The following is a 17775-nucleotide window of genomic DNA, read 5'->3' on the forward strand; positions in this document are numbered from 1 at the left end:
TCTCCCAGCGGACATTGCATAATTCTGTCCAGCGAGCATTGGTCTCCCAGCGGACATTGCAAAGCATCTATGTTTTCTCCTTTTCCTGTCCAGCGAGCATTGGTCTCCCAGCGGACATTGCATAATTCTGTCCAGCGAGCATTGGTCTCCCAGCGGACATTGCATAATTCTGTCCAGCGAGCATTGGTCTCCCAGCGGACATTGCATAATTCTGTCCAGCGAGCATTGGTCTCCCAGCGGACATTGCATAATTCTGTCCAGCGAGCATTGGTCTCCCAGCGGACATTGCATAATTCTGTCCAGCGAGCATTGGTCTCCCAGCGGACATTGCAAGCATCTATGTTTCCTCTTTTCTGTCCAGCGAGCATTGGTCTCCCAGCGGACATTGCATAATTCTGTCCAGCGAGCATTGGTCTCCCAGCGGACATTGCATAATTCTGTCCAGCGAGCATTGGTCTCCCAGCGGACATTGCATAATTCTGTCCAGCGAGCATTGGTCTCCCAGCGGACATTGCATAATTCTGTCCAGCGAGCATTGGTCTCCCAGCGGACATTGCATAATTCTGTCCAGCGAGCATTGGTCTCCCAGCGGACATTGCAAGCATCTATGTTTCCTCTTTTTCTGTCCAGCGAGCATTGGTCTCCCAGCGGACTTTGCATGCATCTATGTTTTCTCTTTTTCTGTCCAGCGAGCATTGGTCTCCCAGCGGACTTTGCATGCATCTATGTTTTCTCTTTCCCATCCAACAGGTATCGATTTCCCAGCGGACAGCAGGAAATCTCCAGTCCGGGCTTCCAAAAAACGCGCCACTCCACCGTCAGCCGGTAGGGCCCATCAGCCCGACGCTGTGAGCTGCTCCCGTCGGAAGCTACATGGGCCCTCCTGGTTGGGCATTCCCAAATCTTGTCAACCAGTAGGGCCCGTCCGCCCAGCGCAGTGAGCTGCTCCCGCCAGAGGCAACACGGGCCCTCCTGGTCAGGCGGCATAAATCACGCTGTTCATCGGCCGGTAGAGCTCGCCTGTCTGACGCTGTGAGCTGCTCCCGTCGAGAAACGGTGCGAGCCCTCCCAACTGTTGTTCCAAATTACGACTGCTCCCCGTTCGTGAGCCAGCAGGCCCTCCTGGTCAAGCAACCAGGCTTATTCTCAAAACGCCAGCCCGCCAAATTCTCTGCGTTTTGGGGGGTCTTTAGTCTGGCGGCTGTCCTTTGCTCTTTGCTTTTGGGGGAGCACTCTGGGTTCGGGCAAAAATTTCCGAGCTCGGAGCCCTCCCCCTGGACAGCACGCCAAATACGCATAATCTTTACTCTGTTTAATTGATGTAAATGTGAACTCGTGAAATGATGTTTCCTAACAAAGTTCGGGAGGAGCATGTTCAGATAATTAAACACATGTGGAGCACATTCAGGTAATCAAGCCTAATTAGACACGAGTGGAGCACACTCCCAATCAATGAGGTAAGAGGTATATATTCAGCAAACTTAACTCAGTTCTTTGACAGTCTAACAGCATCCCTCCACCACCCCATCTCCTCACTTCTTCTCCTAAATACTCTTACAACAAGGGGGAGCACTCTGGGTTCGGGCAAAAATTTCCGAGCTCGGAGCCCTCCCCCTGGACAGCACGCCAAATACGCATAATCTTTACTCTGTTTAATTGATGTAAATGTGAACTCGTGAAGTGGTGGTCGAGAGTCCTCAGGCGACCGTTATTATATTCGAATGAATACGCTTCCTACATATGATAAACGGATATTTTTCAAATCATCCACCAAATAATCATCTCTCCCTTTACAGTTTAACGAGTTAACAACAATGCCATAAATTATCAAAACACATTAGTAAAACACATTAAATTGTGTTAATGCCTAAATAATAGATTTTAATTAAAAAAAAACGATATAAATATAGTTTAATTTTACAATTCATCTATATAATATTGTCTCAATGTTTTAATATGTTCTATTCAAGTAATGATTAATATAAAAATAAAACTAGCATGAAATAAATGTTAAAGCAGGAATAAGAAAGCTGTAATGTAATCTCTGGTTTAAACTTGCTCTCTCAGTTCTCTCCGCATTGGATTGTGGAAAATAGTGCTCCAGCAAGTGTACATCGAATGTACACTCGAATTCAGAGAGGATTGTGGGTAAAAGTAGTGAATGAATGTAGGGAATGATGTCGTTCACTCAGAATTCGGACACCACTACAAAATGGCCGACACCCGATATAGTGCACTATGTAGTGGATAGGGAGCGATTTCAGACACAGCTTAGGTGTCGGCTATGACCGCCAGGCGAATGAGGATATTCTTCTTGGGGGAGACAGGAGCGAGGAAGACTCGGGTGAGGAAGAGGACATTAATGGAGGTAAATATGGTGCAAAATGTGAGAGCTTGTAGAACACGATGTGAGACCTTGCAGAACAAAACATCTGAACATGTATGATAAAATGATAAAATTATTATTCTTAATGACTCTGTCCTTTTACATTTATGTTTTCCTTAAGTGTCAAGCATGTTTTATATGCAAGTACATTGATTATGAACTCAATAACAATATTGATGAAAAACAAAAATATTCACACTCACGTGATCTGAATTTGAAGTGACAGAGAGAAAAACAAAACAAATGAGAGCTTGTAAAAAAAACTGAACTTGTAAATTTAAATTTGCAATCGTAGAAAATGTTCACACCTGTATTCTGAATGTGAATATTTTTGTTTTATAATAATAATAATAATAAATAATAAAATAAAAAATAACTAAAAGCTTCTCTTCTCATACTATTTGACACCGCTTCTCAATCAGCCACTGGTACGTCATTTCCACCATGTTCAAGAAAGAATAAGAAAGGATTCCAGATTTCCTTATTGAGGTATAAGACACGACCACACTGTCTTAATACGGCCCTGATCATGTCTGAGGTGAAGCTGGTGACCTCCTGTATATCGACCATCTCACTGCACTGACCACAGATGCTCGATTATACTGGACACGGGTGTAAACTCTCGAGAATGAAGTATCTATCGAGTATCTAAAGCGTTGAAGTCAGCTGAATCACTCTCGTTACACTGACTTTTACTCAACTAGTATTCACCTAGCTCGTTGCTCGAAGTTTGAGCGCGCTAATATACTAAATTTTATTTAGTATATTAGTCAATACATCAAAATAAATTTAATTTAATAACTTATAACTTTAATAACTTTAAAACACTATAAAATCATAATTATTTAAAATGTATGTTTAAGTAAAACTTAAGTAGACTCAATTAAAAAGTGATTTTTTTAAAACATGCACTTAAGTGTGTTTAGAAATATTGTGATGAATGTGTACTTTCTTTAAGTAAAACTTAATTAGACATTATTACAAAGTGTATTTTTAAAAAGTACACTTAAGTGTGTTTAGAAATATTGTCATGCAAGTGTACTTACTTTAAGTTAAACTTAATTAGATATTATTACAAAGTGCATTTGTAAAAAGTGCACTTAAAGGGAATACACTTTAATGACAATATTTATTAACTCACTTAAGTACACTTAAGTGGTCTTTAATTTTAATTATATTATATTATCTGCAAGTACACTTATCAAAAAGTATACTTTTATGAGTTTAAGCACACAAAAAGTACGCTTTCAATACAATTAAGCACACATCTTTTTCACAAGGGACTGTACAGTAAGAAAGACATTTCCCTTCCCCGGAAATTAATATTTCTTAGAATTGATAAACTATTAACGCCGAGTCTTCATGACGAACAGGTGGGTTGATTGTAATATTAATTTTACTACATTAAGTTAATTATATTAACTGACCCAAATATTCATAATCATAACCAGTTATTATTGATCATTAATATTCCATAGAGTTAATTTGTTACAGTGAACACGACGGCGGCGCAGAGAAATCACGTGCACAACGCTGACAGTCAACTACACTGGGTAGTGGGAACTGCTACCAGATCATATTGTGAGTAAAACTCTCAGAGTTTCAAGAGCAGATCAATGGAGAAAGACTTTTTGTGTTCACTCTACATCTAACTTTTAACTGGTAGGGACTGTGATGATAACTAATTGCCAGTGTTTTAGCCAGTAATCACTTTCTTTATTATTTTCTTTTCTTTGTTTTCATTTAGTGCTGTGATATTGGGTCTTTGGGTGTAGATTGTGTTTTGTCTGAGCATTTGTGTGCACGAGTGAGTAGATTAGGTTTGCTTTAATGCTTGATTTTTAGACTGGAGATACTGGCAGTTTGTTCTTATCTTTCTCCAGTGAGCTACTGACAAGATCTGTGGAGACCGCTGCTGCTGTGGGGCTAAACCTAGACTGCTGCTTCTGGCCAGACAACCATCATAACCAGACTGCCTAATGGACTGGGCATTTACCAGAATGTTTCCTCTTGTTTACTATTTTTAAGTTTATATCCTTTTATGGTAATAAAAGATGTTGTAATTCGATTCACCCCTTGGGTGTCAGTGGTGTTGATGTCCAGCCCTATCAGTGGAATAAGATTTAATAGATGAATTGGGGTGAAACTGAGTCCTGGGTCTCAGGGATAAATCCAGGTGGCGTAGTCGGCTACTTTTATAGCAACAGTGGTGTTGGCTCTTATATTTTAGCCACTTAAAATAACTTTATTTGTGCCCTCGTCACACCTTTTATGTTAAGAGAATAAGAGAATCCATACAATGCATATAGAGTGAGCAGTGCTGTATAATAAAGTGAGATTGCACTGGGAGCATTATTTAATAGGGGATATCGGTCTATCTAAACATGCTACTCGGGGAGGTATATTATATAATTTGAGAAAATTTTCCCTTGAATTTTCCTCCCCAAAAAAGACAAAAAGTTGTAGCCTATGGTCAATCACATGAAGTTTAAAGGGGACATGGTCATGGTAATCCTGATTCCTGAACAGCAATCCATAAAAAAATGTATGTCACCTATTAAGGGTGTTTTTTTTTCTTCTAATGACAGTTTAAACTGTATATAATGTGTTATAATGTAATTTGAGTTTACTTTCCCTTTAAATTTCTTAAAAGCTACCATATGAACATTTGTTTGGTCAGCCAGGCTCCTGAGCTAGAATAATTAAAAGTTTCAGTTAAGAAGCAAAGGTTTCCTATAATGGGGTTTGCTTCTCAAACTTATTGAAATAAATAAATAAACATAAAAGTTGACTCCTAACTTCTTAACTCTTTCGAGCGGATTCATAGAGACGCATTAATGTGTGGTAGGTAGTAAACTAGTAAATGTATCCATTGCTCAACGAATCAGCTCCTCAGAGAAGTAAAACATTAATAAAATAATTAAAAATTAAAAAATTAAATCGAAATATTAAGTGAAATAGTCTAGAATAGATGGTGAGATACTAATTTTCTTACCGGTATTTTTATATTTCGAAACAAAACAAGATAAGATATCCTTGCTGCATCGTCACGTGCCTATAGAACACCCCGTGACGTCACAGAGCAGAACACACACTCAAAGTGCGAGAGCAGTGAGAGAGTTGACCTAGAGCGATACTAACTACTGACTTTAGATACTTTTAGATACTGATTTTGACTTAGCATTTGCACACAGAGCTAACACGCACATTTAACAGCATCATCACACACATCTGTGTTGTTCATTGAGTGCCGTGAAGTTGAGAGGAGCTCCGGGTGACCAGCTTCCCCTCAGACATTCTCTCTGATTCTGTCAGCATCGCGGAGTTGACAGCTGAGACCATGGAGAACAGCTCAACAGGTTAGATTGAAAATTTATAATTTATACATTTATTAAAAATAAAGTTATTGCCATGTTCAGGGCTTGACATTAACACCCGCCAAATGCAGGCGTATATTTCATCAGTGGCGTGTAACGCACTCCTACTGTAACTGGCCACTTCGGCGGGTTGAATTACATTTTTCAATAGTAGACTTTTAAAAAGGCATCTGAAATAATAAACTTAGTGCAATGTAGTGTTATCAATTTTTCGATACGATACTGTTACTGTTTGGTTATCCACAGCAGGAGGGTCAGGTCTTCAGTTCAGAGGAATGAATTATGAATTATTTATGGAATGTTATTATTTACTATGAGAAAGGAAAAGATAAAGATGTATCAGTATTATTTTAATTTAAAAACATCAAAACTATACTAATAAATAATTAAATAACTAAACTAATATTTTTTTTTGGTGTTTATGATAAATAAGTGACTGCAGTCTAATGTGTCTAGCTTAAAATAGTTTTTATGAAACTTTCTTTTTCTTTACTACATTGCAAAACATAATACCAGACTTTTTCATCCACTTCATATCGGCGAAGCATGCTGTTCCTTGTTATTTAAAGTGAAGAAGTATTTTATGTGACTTATCTTTGTAGTGTTCTTGTAATTTTCAATCTTGCACTGGTCCTTCGTGAGCTCATGGCTTAGGCCAAGTCCAGGAATATGAACTTGCAAAAGTGCAATTTATTTTTTCTTTAATGAATTTATCAGATAAAAGCCACGTTTATGTTCGTTTATGGAATATGTTTGTTTTTCATCTGTAGTCATTTGGTTTTATAATCATTTTTCTTTGTTTTAGGAAACCCTAAAAAACGTAGCAAGGGGAAAGTAGTCCGTGCTTTCTTTCGGGAAATATGGACGACTGTAAAGTCCACTTTCATTCGCGACGACCCGAACAGAGTGGTGTGTCTTAAACCACAGCCAGATCTAGAGGATCCCGAGCTGATGCATGTTTCAAGTCCTGCGAGGAACATGCCAACGCTGGACGCAGATCCTGAGCTGGTGTGTTTGCCAGGCCAGGTGTGTGAAGATCTGGAGTCCCCGTGTGTGTCAGGTTTCTCCAGGATCGAGCAAACGCCGGACACAGATCCTGCCGTTCCTGAGCTGGTGTGTGTGCCAGGCCAGGTGTGTGAAGATCTGGAGTCCCCGTGTGTGTCAGGTTTCTCCAGGATCGAGCAAACGCTGAACACAGATCCTGCCGTTCCTGAGCTGGTGTGTTTGCCAGGCCAGGTGTGTGAAGATCTGGAGTCCCCGTGTGTGTCAGGTTTCTCCAGGATCGAGCAAACGCTGAACACAGATCCTGCTGTTCCTGAGCTGGTGTGTTTGCCAGGCCAGGTGTGTGAAGATCTGGAGTCCCCGTGTGTGTCAGGTTTCTCCAGGATCGAGCAAACGCTGAACACAGATCCTGCCGTTCCTGAGCTGGTGTGTTTGCCAGGCCAGGTGTGTGAAGATCTGGAGTCCCCGTGTGTGTCAGGTTTCTCCAGGATCGAGCAAACGCTGAACACAGATCCTGCCGTTCCTGAGCTGGTGTGTTTGCCAGGCCAGGTGTGTGAAGATCTGGAGTCCCCGTGTGTGTCAGGTTTCTCCAGGATCGAGCAAACGCCGGACACAGATCCTGGTGATTCTGAGCTGCCGCCTGCTTCATATCCCTCCAGTTTTGATCTGGATGACAGTGAGTCATTATTACTTTGTTCATGTTATTTCTGCCTTCTGTTATTTTCTCTGATCGATTCTTTTTATTATTACTTTCAGTTATAATTCTGATTTGACATCGCTTGAGTTAAAAATCTGTAAATGATGTTTGTTGTAGTATTTTCATCTTTAATTGCATTGATTAGTACTTGCAGCTCTAATCATCATTCTCAGAGATGTTTATATGTTACCAATTTTGGTAACACTTTACAATAAGGTTCATTAGTTTACATTAGTTAACTACCTTAGTTAACATGAACTAAGAATGAACAATACTTCTACAGCATTTATTAATCTTTGTTTTTACTAATACATTATTAAAATCAAAGGTTGTATTTGTAAAACATTAGTTAATGCACTGTGAACTAACATGAACAAACAATGAACAGCTGGATTTTTATTAACTAACATTAACAAAGATTAATAAATACAGTAACAAATGTATTGCTCATTGTTAATGTAATGTTTCCTAATGAACCTTATTGTAAAGTGTTACCATAATTTTCTATGAATTTTTCTTCATTTTAGAAAAATCTAAGAAAGGAAGGAAGAGGAGAGCAGTCTGTGCCTTCTTCCGGAGATTAGGCACGGCTGCAAAGCATCTCTTCCTCTGCCACGACCCGGACAGTGTCCAGCATCTTACGCCACAGTCGGATCTGGCCAACTCCGAGCTGATGCTTTTCCAGGTTTCATCCGAGATCAAGTCTGTGCCTGAGCCGGAGTCAGTGCCGGAGCCGGAGCCGGAGTCGGGTCAGGTCTGTGAGGATCTCCCGTCGTCAATGCAAGTGGAGCCAGACGATCCAGAGGCGTTGCCTGACGGACTGCAATACGGTGAGGCATTATTATCTTTGCTTCTTGATATTTCTGCCCTGTTGTTTCCTACTTATAATTATTTAGGCTATAATTCTGATACTCTGACATCACATAAAGAAACTTATTGTAGCTGATTTGCTACATATATCCGAAATCAAAAGATAGAAGTATTTTAAGATTCTTCAAATGAATCTTATTTGAGTTAATATCAGACAATCAAAGGAAACTGCCTCACATATGTCTATGTTCTTTGTCCTGTGTGTTTTTCAGGAACTAGGATGTCTGTTTTTTTTCTAGTGGGAGAAATTATAGGATCAGGAAGTTTTGCCCAGGTGTATGAAGGAACCCACATATTTTGTGAGAGAATCAAGGTAGAGCACTCTTATTGAATTCAACCAATGTTTTGCTCCTGATGTAGAGATGTGTGTCGTCTTTCTTAATTTAAAAACGAACAGATTGTAACTTGTGCAGATCAGGCACTTTAATATGCTTGAAATAACTAACAGTTTGTTTTGCCATTCACAGGTTGCCATCAAGCATATACGCAAGGGTGGACAGGACCGTTATCTTGACACTGTAAGTTGACTAACCTAAATGAGATTTGGTTAAGTGATGAGTATTGTCAATTCCTGTTGCTAAAATGAAGCAGTAAGTCAAGAAGATGTAAATGTAAATACAATTACATAAAAATACGAGTTGAGTTTTGCTACTGTGACATTCTCTACTGTGTTTGTTTATTTGCGTGTATCCTGACATTGTTAAGCTCTTTGGTCAACTGTGGGTGTTTTTAAATGTGCTATACAAATAAACTTGATCTTGAACAATCTTCAAAAAAAATTCAAGGCCAACTAACTGTTTGTTTTTTTCTCTAGCCCGATCACTCCAAACCTGTGCTTGCAGAAGTGGCACTGATGCTGCGTTTGGGACAAGCTCCCTCATGCCCCAACATCATCGAATTACACCACTGGATTGAGGACGAGAGCAGCTTCAATCTCATTATGGAGAAACCTGATCCATGCCAGAACTTGCGGCATTACATCATTTATTCAGACGACATTAACGAAGCAAAAGCACGCTGGATGATACGTCAGTTAGTCCAAGCTGTAAAACACTGTGTTGACCGTGGAGTTTTCCATGGTGATATCCACTCGGGGAACATCCTGGTGGTGGCCGACGAGAGTCTGAAGCTCAAATTGATTGACTTCGGACATGGTCGTCTAATTAGTAGTGAGGGCTTTAACAGCAGTGAATATCAAGGTGTGTTAGCAGTTTGTGTTAGCATAGCAGAGTTTGGGAATTGGAAATAGTACATTGATCACTGTATTATTGACACTAAAAAAGTCTCTCTTTTAGGAGCAGACCTGTACACCCCACCTGAGGTCTTGAGGGACACCGTGTTCTACGCCGAGCCAGCATACGTCTGGGCTGTAGGTGTTGTGCTGTTTGAGATCCTGCACAGACATCTGCCCTTTAAAACCTTGAACGGCATACTGCGTGACTATCTTGACACGAGTCTGACCTTATCCTCAGGTAAACACAACAGACACCTCTGCACAATCTCACACAGACAGCAACATAGGGTCGGCCCAGATCCGGCCCACATCTGGACCGTGTGATCCATGTGTACCAGATCTGGGCCGACACTAATGCTGTCTCAATTCGCCTACTTATACTACGCACTAAAAGTATGTACTCTTTTGGTGAAGAAAAAGTAGATACTTTTGAGTGTGTAGCAGAAGAGTAGACAAGCTTTGGGATACTATCACGGCATACAATCACATCTTTAACGGTTGCTCTCTGTCTAAGCAAACTGGCCTGGCAATCATCTTGTCAAAGATAAAATCCTCCACATTTCATTTCCTACCGTATCGGAGAGAAATTAAAAAAGTTAATGGCCAAACGGATCTTTATAAAAGTCCACATTGTTATTACAGATGGAATATAATACGGATAACAGTAAATAAATACTTTCCTATCAGGTTAAACTTTGATTAGTCACTTAAACCTTTATCTAAACGTTGAAGTTCTGATTTTTTTTAACACTTTTTAATCGTGTTTACTAGATTATTATTTGATTCAGGATATTTACATAATCAAATAATGACATTTTATATGGCAAAATATGGAAATATTTTACATTATTTCACGTATTTCAACATTAGTGATCCTCTAAGACTAACCCGCGCCCTCTCTGAAAACTTCACAGCATGCCGAGACCTGATTTTCTGGTGTTTGGTGCGTGATCCAGCTGAGCGACTGACGCTAGAGCAGCTGGAGAAGCACAGCTGGTTTGATAAGTAGAACCAGATCCCGTGCATCAGTCAGACGAGAAGAGGTAGTGTAACACAGAGAAGTAGGAAACTACATTTGCAGTGCAAAGCAGTTATTTTTCAATTCTGTATTGTGTAGTATGACCAGGATGTAGATGATGTACAAAAAAACAGAGGACAGCTCTATCAAAAGAAAAAACGACAGGACTGAAGTGAATGAAAAATGACAAGCGTTTACATGCACATCAAGGCTAGATTATAGTAATGCTCTACTGGGTGGTTGCCCTGCATGCTTAATAAACAAACTACAGCTAGTTTAATAAGCAGCAGCTCGAGTTCTTACCAGAACCAGGAAGTATGACCATATTAGCCCGGTTCTGTCTACACAGCATTGGCTGCCTATTAAACATCGTATACATTTTTAAACATTGCTGATTACTTACAAAGCACTAAATGGTTTAGCTCCCCAGTACTTGAGCGAGCTCTTAACCAGTGTTGTGCTAGTTACTAAGAAATAGTAACTAGTTACAGTTACTAGTTACTTCATTCAAAAAGTAACTCAATTACTTTGTTGATTACTTACACCAAAAAGTAATGCATTACTGTTAAAAGTAACTTTTTAGTTACTTTAAAGAAAAAAATTATATAATGTTCCCATTAATGCCCTTTTATGCGTTACGATCTATACAAACACAAAACTGACTTAAACAGAAAGTAATTTTTAAACACTTTTATTTAAGTCAGACCAGCACAAACTGAATATATCACAAGGATTTCTGAGGTGACTCGCTATGCTGACTCGCGATCTTCGCAGTAGATGAAGAACCGGGTTTGGCCGGGTACTCGGTACCACCGGTACTTGGTACCGTGACGTTTAAAAAAATGTAGTACCGACTTGGTACCGAAGTACCGAATATTTTGACAACACTAGTGTGGGCCTTATGTAAAATACGGGACAAATCGCGTCCTTCATTGATTTGATACGGACGCATCATTTTACTTGTAAATACGAGACAATTCCGTATTTTAACGGAATGGCAACCCTTCCACCAATCCTACAATGCGTCGCTGCTGTAAACAGGTTAGGCTGTAGGCTACACTTCAGCCAAAATGAATTAATTAAAAAAAGTAACGGACAACGCACCATATGGTAACGGTAACGGAGTTAATTTATTTAAAAAGTAATGCATTACAGTACGAGTTACTGTCAAAAGTTATAATTCAATGTTAGGCTGCATAGTTTAGATCAGCCGAAACCGGGAACACGTCCCGTAAATCCAATGTACTTGGTACATCATAAGAAGGATGGCGTCTACGCTAATATTAGTCTCTCTGTTTATCCCGAGGTTTACCGCAGTCCGCCGGATCCAGGCTGTATCCAGATCTGATGAAGGATCAGCAGCTGGTCACGACGACAACGCAGTCCTGAAGTGTCACCTAGTCTCTCCTCTATGGTGGACCTGCGCCTGAACCCATCCCAACGCATCCTGAAGTGCCAGCCTCATCAGCCCTGTGAAGGCCTCATCGACACGACAGCCATCGGCACTGATCCTCAACAACTCGTCTCCATACCGGCGTGATTACTTCGACTTCCAACCAGTCGAAGTAATCGTTGGACGTTGATGCAATTTTCTTCTAGAAGCAAACTTTGTTGTATTATTTTCATGTTATCACTGTGAAGCTGCTTTGATACAATCTGTATTGTAAAAAGCGCTATATAAATAAAGGTGACTTGACTTGACTTAAGCTATCAAAGTTGAATGCACTGTTCAAGAAATGTGTCCATGAAACAGAAGGAAATCTCCTCTTACAAATCTGGTTTCTTAAAAAGACAGGTTGTGATGTTGAGGATTTGTCTAACTATAGGCCTATTGCCCATCTACCTTTTCTGGCTAAGGTCCTGGAACGAGTTGTAGTGGGCCAGCTACAGCAATACCTGTCCAAAACAATCTCCTAGAACCATTTCAGTCTGGATTTAGATCAGGTCAAAGTACTGAGACTGCTCTTGTCCGGGTTACAAATGATCTTCTCATCTCTGCTGCTATGGGTGCCTGTAGTATTTTAGTCTTGTTAGACATCACTGCTGCTTTTGACACAATATCTCATGCTGTCCTTCTTGACAGATTGTCTGAACGGCTAGGAATCTATGATACTGCGTTTGAATCCTTTACATCCTATCTCACTAATCGATTCCAGTTTGTGTCTTTGGGGAAAAACAAATCTATTAGGGGTGGCACGGTACATGAAAAAACATCCGAACCGTTTGGTCCGCTTGTCTCGGTTCGGAGCATGTGTGTGTGTCTCATGGTTTGACGCATGCGCAATGTAGCCTCGTGCCCGTATGTGACCTCAGACGTGTGTTTCCTTTTCGCGCGAAATAAGACGTGTGTGGACATACATATGAGGCTTGTTCGAGTTGAATCGGCGCTGCACAGAGCGATCGGCGAATGACATCAAAGTACCGCGAGCGCGACGGCTCCGTATGCTTTTCAATCACTCTCGCGGTTCTTTGATGTCATAAACCGATCGCTCTGTGCAGCGCCGGTGTTCTGTCGATCTGTCCTACCTTGTCAGTTTTCCTACCGTAGCGCAAAATTATAGCCATATCTATCGGTTCATCCTACCACATCGTAAAATCCTACTGCGCGTTTCTGCTTCGCGTCTGTGACTACATAAAATGTCACAGGGTGGGTGATTTTACAGTGCAAAGTAACGTTACCTCATCAGATTGTCCTATGAAATAAACGGGTAGGATGATTTTACGGTGCAAAATACCTCATCAGATTGTCCAACCAGTATGAAATAAATGGGTAGGATGATTTTACAGTGCAAATACCTCATCAGATTGTCCTACCAGTATGAAATAAACGGGTAGGATGATTTTACGGTGCAAAATACCTCATCAGATTGTCCTACCAGTATGAAATAAATGGGTAGGATGATTTTACAGTGCAAATACCTCATCAGATTGTCCTAGAAAAATAAACAGATAGGATGATTTGACAGTCTAAGTTTTTAATCCGTATAGTCCCTGGACAGATGTTACAAATTTACTCTAAACCAGATGATAATGTAAATTGAAATAAGATTAGTTATTGAGATAATTTATAATCAAGCAGATCAATTTTGAACGGAGATTATTAATCAAATTCATTTCAAAATTCAAAATCATGCAACAGAGAGGCACAATACAAAACAAGTAAAACAATAAGTTCTTAATATAAATATGAACTAAGACCACACTGTGCTGCAGACTGTTATCAATGCAAATGATAAAGGTACATACACTCAAACTATACTACACACTTTTTTGCACATAAACACATTTAGGCTACTGAAGTTACAACATTTAAAATGTGCCCATCTATTGCAGCTCTCTCACACTGTACCTGAAAATAAAAGAGATGAATATATATGTAAATTAGTACATTTAAAACAATATAGAATCTGAAAACATGAAAAGAAAAATTACCTTTTCATTTAAATAACAAAATTCTACAAAAAAACATGGCACATAAAGTTAAACTAGCTTTTTGGGTGTGTGTATTATAAGTTGTATACCATTTCAATCATGCTTTCGTTGGGGTCGTCTTCCAGCATGCTGCAAAGCACACAGTACTCCTCTGCATTACCTATACATTTGTTAACATTAAAAAAAAGATAAATATGAATTCATTGGACAATCATAGTGTACTAAATGTCAACATAAACACCATGAAAAAAAAATTCTCAGACCTGTTCCGAAATTACATTAAATCAAATCATTCTTGCATTACTTTTTGCATCCTTCAAGTTATTTTCTATATAATTTTCTTCTCTATCCCCTCTGTATATTTGGATATTCTTACTTGATTAAATACATTTTTCAGAGTGAAGATAGCATCTACAGAGGTGTACTACATGACACACTGTACATTACAATACATACATTACTACGGTATTACAGAATTAAAACAGCACTCATCTCGACATCCAAGAAGTGTGCAGGCTACTTTCATGCGTGCTGAGCTGACCGCTTCAGGCGTAGTCTGAACATTGCTGATCGTTCCTGTCAGCAGGTATTGTTCAGCAATCTGAAACATTAATTGACAGATGACTTAATTAAATTCATTATAACATATCCAGACCTGAAGCCACTCTTGAAAATATATGAACACATGCATTCAATACTCCACAACTGCTGGAATCCATCTGCAGGTCGTGCTTCAGGGTCCGTAATTGCCACTGGGCTGTTTGCTCATCACACCTCAGTTAAAAAAAATTCCTAGATGTCGTCGAGACATTTGTACTGTTTAGAATCGAATAGCATAAAAAAAAAAATAGATGAAACAGTTCTAACAAGGTTACCTCCAGTTCCGCAGAATTTTATGTTCATAAGAACGTTCATTTCCCATTGGGTCAATCACAAGGAGTGTTTTTTCAGGCATGTTGATAATCTGGAATATAATGTCATGTAATCATAAATAAGGTTTTTAAATATTTTTAGATCACTACTAACAACTACAGGAAGCTGCTTAAATAAACCTTTAAATTATTGACCTAAAGCATTAAAAAATGTCTGCAGATTATGGAGAAAGTGTCAACACAGTGATTTAGTTATTTGCAGGTGAATATAACACATAAGAATATAAGTGAATGGTAGCAATATACTGAGGGAAAATTCCAAACGGAAGTGAGCATCCCTATGCCCTACTCCCTTCGAAGGGCAGAGCCCTTGAAGTGGGGACTTTGGAGTGAGCAGGGCACTTGCGTGACATTATGTAGCCGTTTGGAACGCACTTGGTGAAGGGAGCGATGAAAGACAATGTAATTTCCTCATTATCTACACATGGGAATGTTCCCACTCTAAAAATAAAAAAAAATGTATAGACAGGAGATAAAGATAACAAAGGCTCTTTGCCTTCGTCATATATAGCCTATTTGTATGTGTAGCCTACTTCTCTGCTCACAACTTTAAAACTTGCAGTGTGTCATCTTTGACCCTGCATTACCTAACACATTTCGGTAACACTTTAGATTACAGCCCGGAAAGTACTGCGTAATTAAAGCGATTTTACAGCGTTTACAGCGTAACAAATTATAGTGTACCTATAACGTACTTACAATACTTACAAAGAAGTGGCAAGTGGGAGAGATGAGGAAGGCTAACCAGAGTTGGAGGATGCGCCAGCGTCGTATAAGTCCGGTGTGTGGGAACATTTTGGATTTCATGTTATGATATTTAAATATATAGCAGCTACAGTGGCACTTTAAGTTTCCATATGACTCCAGTCATATGTTTCCAAATACTGCACTTTAATTTCAAGTGAAAAAAGTGTATCCTCACTCTCAGGGAATAGAAGCATTGTTGATACTGTTTTTGTGTTGAGGTTGAACTTATGTTTCACTTTATGATCATGGCCTTTGCTATTGCTATAGCCTAATTATAGGCAATTATGTTTAATGTATTTTGACTTATTTAAAAGATAACATTTTTGTAAGAGCTACACTTTTGGCAGTTTGATAAATGCAAGTTAATTTCAATCTTTGTGCTAAAAATGCACATAAGTTCCTGTAGAGATAGTGATACACTTTTTTTTGCCAAATAAACGAAAAGCATGTCATCAATGTCTTCTCTCTTGCTGTATCAAAATCTCACCTAGCTTTCCTCGGAGATGGTCCCAATAATGTGCTTAAAGTCAAGTCAAATTCAGTTTGTGCATGATATAACATTTTTGTTAATACTGTATCCTAAATTGTGGATAATTAAGCTATATATCATATGCTGAAGTACATATCTGGAGTGTTAAAGATTAAAAGAAAAAATAACAACAAGAACCGTACAGAACCGAAAACCGTGACCCTAAAACCGTGATACAAACCGAACCGAGGGTTTTGTGAACCGTGCCCCCCCTAAAATCTATACCAACACTAGTTTAGCAGGGTGTCCCACAAGGGTCTGTGCTTGGTCCCATCTTATTTAGCATTTATATGTAAATGAGACACCAGCCACCATAGTCACATGTTTGCCGGGAGCCAGAGCGCCTGACATCAAAGCAAATTTAAAAGTGCTGGCTAATGCTAATCGTAAATTCTCTAAGATCCTTATTCATGTCGGCACTAATGATGTTCGACTCCGCCAGTCAGAGATCACCTAAATTAATGTTAAAGAGGTGTGTGAACTCGCAAGTACGATGTCAGGCACTGTAATTTGCTCTGGCCCCCTTCCTGTTCGCACGAGTGATGAGATAGTTATCAGATTGGCCTCACTGAATCGATGGCTGTCTGAGTGGTGTCCGCAAAATAATGTAGAATTCATAGACGATTGGAAACGTTTTTGGGGCAAGCCTGACCTGTTGAAAAGGGATGGTATCCATCCCTCCTGGGCTGGTGCTGCTCTTCTCTCTAGTAATTTGGCTCATAGTCTTAGAGCTAAAACGTGACAATCTGGGGCTCAGGTCAGAAAGCAGACAGACTGGCTAAACCGACCGTCTGCTAGCGGCCTCACGTCCCCAAGGTCAGATAAATCCCATCACATAGAGCCTCTTCCACCTAGATATCATCATATAGAGACTGTGTCTGTTCCCCGAATTTGGAAATCCAAAAAACGTCAGATTAAAAATTTAATTGATGTTCAACAAATAAAAAACAGATATAATACAGATGAGCAAATGATAAAGCTTGGGTTGCTGAATATTCGATCCCTTATTCCAAAATCACTCATAGTTAATGATATGATTTCAAATTATAATCTAGATTTGCTGTGGTTGACAGAAACCTGGTTAAAACCAAACGATTATATTACTTTAAATGAGTCAACCCCACAAGATTACAGTTATAAACATGAACCTCGTCTGAAAGGCAAAGGGGGAGGTGTTGCTGTAATTTATAGTAATATTTTCAAAACCACTAAGAAATCTAGTTTTAAATATACTTCTTTTGAAGTGTTGGTCCTTAATGTAAAAATATATAGTGTAAACGATAAATCACATTTGAGAATTCTGCTGGCTACTGTATACAGGCCACCAGGGCACCATAAAGATTTTATCAAAGAATTTGCGGACTTTCTATCAGAATTAGTATTGGCTGCAGATAAAGTACTAATCGTTGGTGATTTTAATATACATGTAGATAATGAAAAAGATTCATTGGGATTGGCATTTAAAGACATTGTAAACTCAATTGGAGTTAGACAACACGTGTCAGGACCTACTCATTGTCGTAATCATACTCTAGATCTAATATTATCACT

At 39.3% G+C, this 17775-nt stretch overlaps 1 protein-coding gene across 1 annotated transcript; it reads left to right on the plus strand.

Annotated features, from left to right (window-relative positions):
* The first annotated feature begins 9128 nt into the window (after window positions 1-9128).
* LOC130073195 (serine/threonine-protein kinase pim-2-like) lies at window positions 9129-9890 on the plus strand. Its single transcript, XM_056238666.1, has 2 exons — window positions 9129-9531; window positions 9628-9890. The coding sequence occupies exons 1-2, from the start codon at window positions 9186-9188 to the stop codon at window positions 9888-9890; spliced, it is 609 nt and encodes a 202-aa protein (XP_056094641.1). The 5' UTR covers window positions 9129-9185.
* Window positions 9891-17775: the final 7885 nt, after the last annotated feature.

Source organism: Rhinichthys klamathensis, unplaced genomic scaffold, assembly GCF_029890125.1.
Source record: "Rhinichthys klamathensis goyatoka isolate OS25496 unplaced genomic scaffold, OSU_Roscu_1.1 h1tg000530l_1, whole genome shotgun sequence".
NCBI lineage: Eukaryota > Metazoa > Chordata > Actinopteri > Cypriniformes > Leuciscidae > Rhinichthys > Rhinichthys klamathensis.